This window comes from Triticum dicoccoides, chromosome 6B (assembly GCF_002162155.2).
Source record: "Triticum dicoccoides isolate Atlit2015 ecotype Zavitan chromosome 6B, WEW_v2.0, whole genome shotgun sequence".
NCBI classification, from domain to species: Eukaryota; Viridiplantae; Streptophyta; class Magnoliopsida; order Poales; family Poaceae; genus Triticum; species Triticum dicoccoides.
In genome coordinates this window covers 58,044,751-58,056,670 of record NC_041391.1, presented here as the reverse complement: position 1 = coordinate 58,056,670, position 11,920 = coordinate 58,044,751, and the positions used below count along the sequence as shown (strand labels likewise).

At 42.9% G+C, this 11,920-nt stretch overlaps 1 protein-coding gene across 2 annotated transcripts; it reads left to right on the top strand.

Moving 5' to 3' along the window:
- The first annotated feature begins 1,808 nt into the window (after positions 1-1,808).
- On the top strand, positions 1,809-11,210 carry LOC119325507 (disease resistance protein RGA2-like). Of its 2 annotated transcripts, none has more exons than XM_037599243.1 (11): positions 1,809-1,906; positions 2,025-6,728; positions 6,905-7,042; positions 7,203-7,445; positions 7,531-7,654; positions 7,858-8,020; positions 8,122-8,183; positions 8,276-8,426; positions 8,619-8,735; positions 9,051-10,325; positions 10,464-11,210. In XM_037599243.1, the coding sequence occupies exon 2, from the start codon at positions 2,032-2,034 to the stop codon at positions 6,712-6,714; it is 4,683 nt and encodes a 1,560-aa protein (XP_037455140.1). In that variant the 5' UTR covers positions 1,809-1,906; positions 2,025-2,031; the 3' UTR covers positions 6,715-6,728; positions 6,905-7,042; positions 7,203-7,445; positions 7,531-7,654; positions 7,858-8,020; positions 8,122-8,183; positions 8,276-8,426; positions 8,619-8,735; positions 9,051-10,325; positions 10,464-11,210. The 2 variants fall into 2 exon arrangements, with proteins under 2 accessions (XP_037455140.1, XP_037455139.1); XM_037599242.1 differs by having other exon boundaries at positions 6,905-7,057.
- Positions 11,211-11,920: the final 710 nt, after the last annotated feature.

Genomic DNA, 11,920 nt, shown 5'->3' with positions numbered 1-11,920 from the left:
AAACATCACAACCCGACATCCAGGATCTTCATGACCAGCTTTGCGAAGATGTGGATGATACTAATGGGGCCGTGATCCTTCAGGGTGGAGGCATCCTTCCTTTGGCAAATAGATCAACAGTGCCTGATTCAGCCCCTGAAACTTGCGCCCACAGAGTTTGCGCAGCTCGGCGAAGGCAGCCACGACGTCGGCCTTCATAGTCCCCCAGTCGCCCCTGGCTCCTCCTGTCAGCCCATTTTTTCTTGACGGTCCAAGCTTTACGATGGCATTGAAATCCTGCGCCGTAGGAGCTCCCCGTACATTCCATTCTCCACATCCACTCCTTACTGAACCATGACTTGGGATTTTCATCTTCAGTGTAACACAGGTTCAGGCTTTCTGCATTTCACGTTTCCAGTGTTTCATGGCTGCAGGCTTCCACAGCAGAGCACGTTGATGAGGTTGGCCCGTCATTGTCAGCCGCACACGCAGAGCCTTGTTCGATGTCGGGTGTTTGAGTTCCACAAAGACTATCGACGGGGTTTAATCAAGGCGACTCGATGGCTTGACTTGAGAGCTTGAGATGCAGCCATCAGTAGCCAGCACATGTCCATTAGCAAAATGACCAAGACGCCAAGACTACTAGTAGTTGGTCTTATCAACGACGGCCCAACTCATCCTGCTTATTCATATCAGTATACGGACGAAAAAGATAACATAACCTTGCCATTAGTCATTACTATATATATTTCAAAAAACAAATCGAAGGTAGTGCATATTAGCTTGGATCATATGGACAAGGGCATCTAGGGAGGGTTGTACCCGGAGCAGAGCAGACAAATACCGTGTCCCGTCCCTCGCGCCAAATGAAATGACTCCAAAAAGCCGCCGTTGATACATCGGTAATAATATTTTGCTAGATCAGTTGGTGAAGCGACAGCTAAACATTTCATAGTGTAAGCACAACTTGTGCATTGGATATTAACAACTAACCTTGGGTTGGCATCATAACTACACAAACAAGGAATTTGAGTTTGCTTCGCGGGACTTGCTACCTGCATGTTGCATTTGGTCCTAGACAAATCATCTTGTCATCTTCATCGGAATTCAATACCCCTCCAGCATATCCAGGCTTTCCTGCTTCCATGATGCGTAGAAGCCTCCCAGTGGCCGAGGCCCTGGCCGAGTCATGCGCCCTCAAAACAAGCTCTGCTATGTGTTTTCCGAATAGCCCAGCATAGCACAACAATGCCAACTCTATTAAAATTAGGACTAAAAGGCAGTTTATCACGCACCCATGAAAAATACCGAGTGAAACAGGATGGTCTATCTAGTGTCCCGATTGTGACGCAGAGTGAAAAATAGCAGAACAAGTAAAAAAAAAGGTAATTGTATTACGAAAGAGAGTAAGTATATATGAGATAGAGAGACCGGCCGCCCAAACAGAAGCCATTGTACCTCAAAACTAAATCATCGTCTTCAATGTTTCAACGCATTCTCCCGAAGAACACCGTGGGGGTCAGTAACTCAAGCAGCGCCTCAGATCAAGCGCAGTTGTCCGGTCACCTGCTGCTTCTCAACGGTCGTTGAGGTCGAGTCAAAAGTTTCCACAGAGTATTCCTGAGTACTCGTATTTCATAAGCAGCCGTGGCGCGAGATCTGAAGCAGAGTCTCCATTTTATTTTAATGTGGCGGCACTAAACCTCTTGCTGGCAGCCATTATTTTACTTCATCCCGTAATTTCTTTTTCTAGGGGAGGGCCCTGACCCTCTCTTTATATACCCCCTCCTGCTGCACATCGCTCTCCACACACCTCTACGCACACTACTGCTACCTGCTGATTGCTATCTCTCTCTCTCTCTCTCCGTGCACATCCCACTACGCCTTGGGTCACCTCAGCGCCTCCAGGCAGGGGGGTTTCACGGCGGTACGTGCATCTTTCTTCCATCTAATCCTCGTCTCGAATCATCAATCTACAATTAGCACGGTTACTCTGTTAGTGACTAATAATCAATGGATGTACGTATTTGCAAGTGATATTTCAGGCGGAGGATGGACACCGCCATCGGTGCCGCAAAGTGGGTGCTGGGCAAGGCGCTGGCCCCCGTCACGGATGGCTTGCTGGAGGCCTGGGCGGCTAGCGCCAATCTCGATCACAACATCGACGCCCTCAAGATGGAGCTGCTGTATGCGCATGGGATGCTCGAGAACGCGCAGGGCAGGGGCGTCCGTGGCGTCGCGCTCAAGGAGCTCCTGCGCAAGCTCGAGCAGCTGGCGTACGGGGCAGATGATGTGCTGGATGAGCTGGAGTACTTCCGCATCCACGACGCCCTTCATGGAACCTACCATGCCGCCGACGTGAATGCCGTGGGTTCCGTCCATGCCATCCGCATCAATGCTGAACACACGGCAAGGCATGTCACCAGCAAACTCTTGGGTGCTCCTAGCCATGGTGGTGACCAAGAAAGTGATCCTAGTGATCACCAAGAAAGTGATCCCGGTGAACACCAAGAAAATGATGGCAAGCAACGATGCCTCTCTGGCATACGCTTGTGTGGCAGGCGGGGCATCAGCTCCTCGTCACCGACGCCCGCCAACAAGGGGGGTGTCAAGAAGGTTGATGGCAGATGCATGCCCAAGGTCATCTCAAGTGCTCGCAACGCTGCCCACACATTCGGTAAACACTTTCCATGCTACTCTCCTATATCTGCCCACCATGATAATCCTCAAGCCCATGTGACTGTTCAAACCAAAAATGATGATCCTCAAGCTATCATGCCGGAGCTTGCAAACCATAGCGATTGCGAAGAATTGAAGTTTAATAGGGTCCAAATGTCTCAAATGATGATGGACATGGTAGTGCAGCTAAAGGAAGTATGTGCTAAGGTCTCCATAATTCTTAATCTAAATTTGTTGGGCTCCAACTGCACTCACACCAAAGAAATTGCTATAAACAGATCCAAAACCACATCAGAGATTGTAGAACCTGATTTTTACGGGAGGGATGACCAAAAGAAGAAAATTGTAGATGTCATTAATAGTCACGAGTACTCTTTCAGTCAACTTAACGTGCTTCCAATTTTTGGAATTGGGGGTATTGGAAAAACAACTTTTACGCAACACATATGCCAAGAAATGAGTAGCTATTTCCAGGCTTCAATTTGGGTATGTGTCTCTCTTGATTTCAGTGCAGATAGGTTGGCACAAGAGATAGTCAACAAAATCGCTAAAGTTGATGGTGAAAAGAAGAATGCTAGTGCCGAAGAACTTATCCAACAAAGATTAAAAGGTAAGAGGTTTTTACTCGTCTTGGATGATATGTGGACATATCGAGAGGATGAGTGGAAAAAACTAATAGCACCTTTGAAAAAGGTTGGGTCCAAGGGTAATTTCATTATAGTCACAACTCGAATACCAATGGTAGCAGAAATGGTTAAGACAACCAATTGTGAACTAGAACTGGAAAGACTAGATGATGCAGATACCATGCGTTTCTTTGAAGCATGTGTATTTGGTAATGAGCTAGAACCATGGGGAAAACATCCTGCTGCATTACATGAAACTGGTCATGAAGTAGTGCACCATTTGAAAGGTTCCCCTCTTGCAACTAAAACTGTAGGTAGATTACTACGAAACCAACTTACTTTGGACCATTGGAAAAGAGTTCTAGAAAGCAAAGAATGGGAATTAGAAACCAGTGAGAGTGACATCATGCCAGCCCTCAAACTTAGCTATGATTTTCTCCCTTTCCATTTAAAACAGTTGTTTGTGTATTGTGCTTTATTTCCCGAAGATTACGAATTTGATACCAAGGAGTTAGTTCAATTGTGGATAGGACTAGGTATTTTGCATCCATTTGACCAGAATAGAAGAACTGAAGATGTTGGACTAGACCATTTGCATGAGTTGGTCAATTACGGATTTTTCAAAAAAAACAAAAAAGAAGATGGTCGTTATTTTTATGTTGTTCATGATCTATTGCATGAATTGGCCACAAAGGTATCGTCAGATGAGTGTGTTAGCATATGTAGTTCTAATGTCAGGTCCATACACATCTCCCCATCTGTACATCACTTATCCATAATTGTAGATGATAAAGATGTTGATGATAGAATGACTTTCGGTGACTATAAAGATGATTTGAGTGCATTAGGGAAAAGATTAAAAGTTGAAAACCTACGTACTCTGATGGTGTTTGGGCGATACCATGGTAGCTTCACCAAGACCTTTGCTCATCTATTTAAAAAAGCTAAAGCCCTTCGTACTATTTTTCTATCTGGAGCATCATACTCTATAGAGGACATTCTGCATAATTTTTCAGAAACCATCCATCTTCGTTACCTAAGGATCGAGCCAAGCGATGATAGATGCAACATCGACTTACCGAGTATGTTGTTCAGATTTTATCATCTAGAGATAATAAATTTTGAAAAGTGGAACGACCCTGTTTCAATAAAACATATCACCAACCTGGTAAAGCTTCGTCATTTTATTGTGCCAGAAAATATGCCTCAAGTTCATTCTGACATATCTGAGGTGGGAAAACTTAAACTGCTTTCAGAATTAAGAAGATTTCAAGTTCGAAATGATTGTACTGGTTTCGAAATAAGTCAGCTCACGCAGTTAACAGAGTTGGGAGGGTCACTTGGCATCTATAATCTTGAAAAGGTGCCAAAAAAGGGGGGCCGGGATAAGGAAATAAGACCAATACATAGGAACCACTTGCGTGAACTAACATTAGAGTGGGATGTGGAACGATCTAACAGGGAACCAACAAGAGAAGAAAATGTTATTGAAAATCTTGTACCACATAGTGACCTTCGAGATCTGTGCATTACAGGACACGGAGGTACTAGTTGCCCAAGATGGCTAGGTGATAACCTCTTGGTCAAAAATTTGGAATCTCTTCACTTGGCTAATGTATCTTGGAAAACTTTTCCACCATTAGGAGAGTTCTGGTCGGTCCATGAGCCCCATGGTGAGTGCAAGGGTTGCATCGCAAGCCCAAGCTTTCAAAAAAATTGTCTCAAAAAACAAGGCTTTCAAAATTTGAAAAGGCTAGTGTTTGTTAAGATACCAAAACTGAAAAGGTGGGCTGGAAATCAAAATTGTGGCTTCTTCCTCCACCTGGAAGTGGTGATTATTGAAGACTGCCCTGAACTTATAGAGTTGCCGTTTTCATGTTCTACTTGCTCTCAGCCAGAGCAGGAAGGAGAGAACATGACTTGGTTCCCTAGACTAAGAAAGCTCAGGATTGTAGGATGCCCAAAGCTGAGGACAATGCCTGCTATCCCCTGGACTGATAGTCTATGCTCCATTGAGATAGAACAAACAGGCTCAATTGAGGAGCTCACTTACTCAGAACCAAAATTAAGTTTGGACATTTACGCAGCGGATGGTACAAGTAGCTTGTTTCCGAAAGAGTTGGCTTTCTGTAATTTGAGTGCACTAAAAATATTGAATCTACACAATTGCCCTCCTTTGCCGTTGGATAAAATCCAAATGCTAACATCTCTGCGGGAGCTCACTATAAGTGGTCGGTCGAGTATTGTCCTGTCTCCAGTCGGAGGCGAGGGCCATGTCCTGTGCCAGGTTCCAGTTGAAAACCTCACAATTTATGGAAGTGGTGCTAGCGGGAAAGAATTGACTCAACTGCTCTCTCATTTTCCGAAGCTCACCGGCCTGGCCATATATGATTGCGAAAAGATAACAGAACTTGGTGTGTCAGAGCGGCAGAGTGGAGCACAGCAGCAAGAGACAAAAGAAGAGGAGGAAATAGTGGCGACGGCAGAAGGAGGACTGCTGCTCTTGCCTACCCAACTACAGAAGCTGATAGTCGAAAATTGCCATGAGCTGAGAATAGTCCCCAATTTAGGGGGCGACAACAACGAAGCAGCAGGAGGTCTCCAGCGTCTACACTCCCTCCGCCAAGTGCGCGCAGGTTGCCCCAAGTTGCTTTTCTCCTATTCGGGCTCGAGCTCCTCGTCTTGTTTCCCTTTCCCGGCCTCCCTTGAAAAACTCTGCCTATCCAATCTTAAAGAATTCAACAATCTGGCCCTCACAAACCTATCCAACCTGGAAGAACTCGAGCTTTGGGGCATGGAGGACCTCACAAACCTAAGCGTCAGCCGTTCCTCAAAACTACATACCCTATCCATATATAACTCCCCAGGAGTTCTTCCTGTGTCCATCTGCAGCCTCATCTCCACCTCTCTCACCAAATTGAGCATTTATGGTTGCAAAGAGGTGGAGCCCATCCCAGGAGAGGCCCTCCTGGTTCTCACCTCCCTCCAAGAGCTCGCATTTGGTTACTGCCAGAAATTGCAGTTCCTCCCTGCAGGACTACATACACTTGCCAGCATCAACTACTTGTGTATCTTTGAATGCACATCCCTCCAGTCGCTGCCCAAGGACTGCCTCCCGAGTTGTCTGCAGAGATTACAGATCTCCAATTGTCCTGAGCTGGAATTGCTTCCCACTTTTTCGGACGGCCTCCGAACTTCTCTGCAAAAATTGGAGATCGCGAATTGTCCTGCCATAAAATCAGTGCCCAAGGACGCCCTCCCGAGTTCTCTGCAGGAATTACTGATCCGGGAGTGTCCTGAAATCAAATCGCTTCACAAGGATGGGCTTCCCAAATCCCTGCGAGCACTACATGTCCGTGATTCCGAAAGCGAGGAGCTTAAAAGGCAGTGCCGCAGCTTGATAGGGACAATTCCAGTAATCATGGCCTGAAGAATCCTTCCAAGGTAACAAACACGTCCTTACCCTCTTCTCATTCTTATAGTTCCTACTCACCAGTTCCCCTTGCTTTTGCTAACCTCGTTAGCTTCGACATCATTCAGATTTTTTTCTGCTTGGCTCTTAGGAATTACTCTCGTTTCTTCTGAACTGAATAACCCACTTATTTTAATCTTCTGTGCAGGGCTCTCTTTTTGTCTTTTTGATTGGTTCATCATCAGCCTCGTACAATTCTCTCTGGATACAAAGTGTGGTTCGTTCTCTGGCTCTCATCAGTTTTTGCCAGTGCAAGCACAAGACTTCAGTCTGTATCATCCATGATGTACGTAATCATCCCGTAAGTCCAATATTCTTTAACTGTATCTTGTCCCTAACTAACGTTACTTTTTCCTGATCCCACACACGTCAAACCGTTTTATTTGCTTCGTTTTACCCCATTACTACATAGTCTTAACAGCTTTCTGTTTCCATCTACTATGCAGGATTTTGTCATCTTTCGCGGTGTAGCGAGCTTAAGGGACAATTCCAGTAAATCAAACACTGGCGGCTGGAGATATGTGTGCAAGGGCTGCGGCGGCTTGACAAATTTTGCGAAGAAAGCTGTTATAGGGAGGGGGAGGAATATAGTTTTTGCCCCCTAGAAATTCATATCCCCACCGCCCACACCCACAGACAATCAACCTTGTGTAGCTCCTCCACTGAAGTCAAATCTGGCCAATCCAAAGGTAAACAAGACATTCCTAGTACCCACACATGAATTCCACGCAACGAGTTTTCTTAATAACTGGCTTGTTTTAATACTCTGTGCAGAGCTCTATCTAGGAGTTGCACAGTTTTGAGCCCTTCAAGGAATCACTCTGTCCATCCATGCACACTTCTCACTTGTAGTATTCAGTCCAACACTTGTAGGATTCCTATAAAGTGTTATGATCTGGTAAGTGTATACAAGTAAAATGAAACTTTAAACAATAGGAACATTTTATATTTGTCAGAAGCAAAGAATTTCTTAACCAAGCTAGGGGAAAGCCTGTGAATTCTCTTAATCCAAGGCAGTGTACCCTAGGACTTTAGAAGATCTACATTTGTTGAGCTCTATTATTTATCTTCATGCTAATGTCTGACTTTCTTTTGAACCAGATGTAGGAGCTCTACAAGTTTCACTACAAGGAAATGGATCATAATTACTACAGCAACATAAAGTCCCATAAATTCATCATGTGACATTTTGAAGTTCTGCTGAATCTCATAAAAAAATTCTGAAGTTTTCTCAGTATAGGAAAGGTTCTGTGAACCACCAGCAGTAAGTACCTGCTTCTGCAAAAAAAAAATGTCCGTTGCTGTCCATGTAATACTTGTGCAATTTTGATCAGCCAACACTAAATTAGGATGTCACTTGTCCAGATGATTTACATGCTGCAAAGCTGTTTACGATGCAAACTGTCCTCACTAATGGGTGATGCATTGTAAGTGCCTTACTTTGGCTGATCTGTTCCATATTTCAATTAGAAATGTACAATCAGATGCTAATGTTATGATGTTACCCTGGTCTTTTCAGATCAATCTCGGTAAAAGGTTGGTCCTGTGGGTTAAGGCAGACCTGGTTCTCCTGGTAAGTAAGTTGTCATGACATAGTTGAGTTCAGTCCAGCTGAAGAGATGCTATCCTGGAGGATCTCAATCTGCATCTTCCATTCTGTCCATAATCTGGTTAGTACATGCATAATCATACTGTACTTCGATAGTTTTATGCATTGTTCATCGACACCCTGATGTTTCCTTGGTTTTATCTATCCCCAGTTAATCTTTTCTGATCCGACACACGAAAAACCATTCTTGAGGTTTATTTTTGCCTCATTGCTGCTTAAACTGAACAGTTCTCTGTTTCCATTCATTGTGCAGGGCTCTCTATCTTGGAGTTGTACATTTTTCTACCCTTTTAAGACTCATGCCATCCATGCATGATGCATAGTTCTCACAAGATGGTCTTGTGTTATTTTCTTCAGGCATATAAATCTGGTAAATACATTTGGTCTTCAAGTTTAAACTCTTAGTACTCAGTTTGTTCCCAACCATTTGATCTTTCAGTAAGAAATCCAATTAGCCTCTTGAGATATCAGATATTCAGATATAAACACTGAAACGAATTTATTCAGTTTTCCTTTTTTTTCTCAGAAACAACCTTTCCTAAACCATTAATTGAAGATTTGTTCTCGACACTACTTATCTTCTCAAAATGTTGACAAATCAGTTAATCGCATTTCAGTGTTTCTTCATTTTTTTTTGTTCCTGGAAGAAATTTGTGGTGTGCTCACAATTCTATCTTGTGTGCAGGTGTTCTTATATTCGCTCTGCAATGCTTCAAATTACTTTCGTTAAAATCTTCGTGGTAACTCATGAAGACATGGTTTTCAAGTTCGCTACACTTCCACAACCTTTTCATACAGTTTACATCTTCAGGTTTGCATTTCATCGTGACAAGATGCCCTCCAAGCCGATCATCCTTTTATCTTATGTTGCTAGCCTCATCGGTACTTGGCATTGCATTTCCTACATTGGGATCTAGCATACTCCGCCAGTACATCCCAACCATTGTGGAGTTTCTCACTAAAAAAAGAGTGAGATGTGAGAGGTAAGAAACCAAGGTTGATAGAACAGTTGAATCAACCGTGAGAGGGAAAAAAAGGCTAAAAGGTAAAATGACCAAAAAAAGGAAAAAAAAAAGAGAGAAACTCCCGTTAAGCCACTTCAGTTTTCCAAAGAGTCCACCATATCTACCTATCATAGCACCTCCTCATTTGCTATTCCAAGTAGTGGATCCTTTTGCCATGCACATTTGAATTTTGCTTTGTACATCTTTAAAGGAGGCATAATAGTCATCATGTTTAGCGCTTTCTAAATTCACCAACCATTTTATGCCTCGCTTTTATTTTCATATATATAAGAGCTTCCGTCGGCACCTATCAATCTTTTGTAGGGCAGAAAAAGAAAGAAAAATGGAAAAGAAAGAAAGAAAAAAAGAAAAAAGAAAAAGAAAGAAAGAAAGAAAGAAAAGATAAAAGAAAGAAGTAGAATAAGATAGGTGCCATATTTTCTCTCTATCAAGCTCTTAGTGTTCATTTATTTCTTAGGCTTATACTTTATCACTTTTCTTACCACCCATTTATTCATCATGTAGAGCTTAGAACCATTATTCATCTTGTAGAGTTTAGCACTCATAGCTAATTCTGTTTCATCTTAGTGGGATGGTTTATTTGCATATGCTTACTAGGACTTCACATCACTTCATATCAATTGTGCATACCTTGGCAAATCCCTACTTCCCATGCAACATCGAAACCGAGGACATCACACATGCCTTGGGATCACTCTGCGTAACATGGGCCTATCTTTTCCTTGTCGAGTCACTCCCATCCTTTCACATCATTTTCTAATGATCGGAAACACGAGGCTTCTTGGTTCATGATGAATGCTTACTTGATTATGTGATCTGTGCTTCCCAATACATGAATTGTACTACTGAAAGACTTTCTATCATGAAGCATCCTTTTTAGTATATGGTACTAAGCTACAGTGTTGAAGGGACACTCAAGAGTCAACTTCCTCAAGGTTAATCAAATGCTTATCAAAGTTTATCTTGGTTTATACTGCTCCATCTCTTATTTAAGTTTTCCCTAATGATATGCAGAAGCTAGTGTAGGCATATGGCCTGACTAAATTACTGACTAGGTGTTTGTGCAAATGCAGATCCACGATGCTGATCACTTGATCATTTCCCCCTGCCACACGAGCCCCCTGCCAAACGAGCTGTGAGGAGGGCAAGATGTCATGGGCGGTGATGCAGCTGGACGTCGGAAACCTACCCCGCCTCCCTCATCTGAAAGCGCTGGTGTTGCATCATATCTGACATCCACCTTTTCTGCCGCTTCTGTGCGCACCACCACCACAGCCCTCCCTTCGTCAGTTCCTTCGTCAGCAACCTGTGAGGCTTCTCCTACACACCTACCATGGAGGCCCCAGATCGTGTCCCCGCCAGGCACGGCTTATGGATCCACGACATTAATCACTTGGTTGGTACCGGTGGACAACCAAAAGGTTCCCTGGAATTGCCGAGGAGATTCAATCAGTCAAGCGCTTTCAGCAGAACCACTGAAGTTTTATGCTGTGGTGTGACAGCGCCCCCTGAATCCCTCGCTCGTAGCCTGAGTTGCTATTTCGTGGAGTGTGTGAGGCTTGAAGGTTTCCTTGTGTTCATGTAATTACTATGATCTGGAAAATAAATTCCTTGCAGTGTCTGGTTTAGGTTAGTTTATGTCACAAGCGCTCTGCTTCTGTAGCGAAGATTGGCAAATTATTTGTACAACAATTTAACTAAATTCCATTGTTGCCTGACTATTGACATTTGCAAAGACTGTATAATTATAGTGCCAGTGCACAGTTGCAGTGCAAGAACTAGATAAATAACAGTTGAAATTTGGAGTTTGAAAAATAAATTTCAGATCTACACATTGTGCACGGTCTAGTTTCTTCAGTTTGGCCATACGAGACTTTATATTGAACACATTAGCAAAGCTATAAGACTAGATTTATCGTTAAAACAGCTTTCATCATGAATTATAATTTTTATTTTTAGTAACATAGTATGATTGAAGGAGTGCTCAATGTATTGCTTCTTACGTCACCCACTGTAAAAAGGATGCCATATATTGTGTACCGAAGGAGGTATTAGTTAATAAGATCCCTTGCTTGAGGATTCTACACAATGAGTTTGATTAAATTCAATTTGTTTGTGATTAATAAGATCATGCATTTCTAAAAAAAGAAGTTCTTATGAGCTACAAACCAGATGTTTCTGCTTTTCTACTACATGAGTCCATCATATGTCCACGATAATAAAGAATATCGTAAATGATTTGGTGAGGTAGATGGCTCAGCATTTGTCTCTATGGGAGGTATTTGAGCCATTTGTCTCTACTGTGAGAAGATGGCGAAAATAATTGAGAACGTGCTAACAGTAGAAGTTGAAAGTGTGCTACTACACTACAAATTACCTACTGATAATCTCTGTTTCCATTACTGTTTTCACCCAACAATGCTTAGATGATTCAACTTTGGTGTTTTTGCTAGATTTTCCTAATAGCGAAGCTATTTTTTACTGTTTGAATCATAAAAAGTTGTGAGGTTGCATAACTTGAAGCAAAATA

Coding starts and splice junctions, on each gene's coding strand:
- LOC119325507 (XM_037599243.1), top strand. CDS start 2,032: ATGGACACCGCCATCGGTGCCGCAAAGTGGGTGCTGGGCAAGGCGCTG.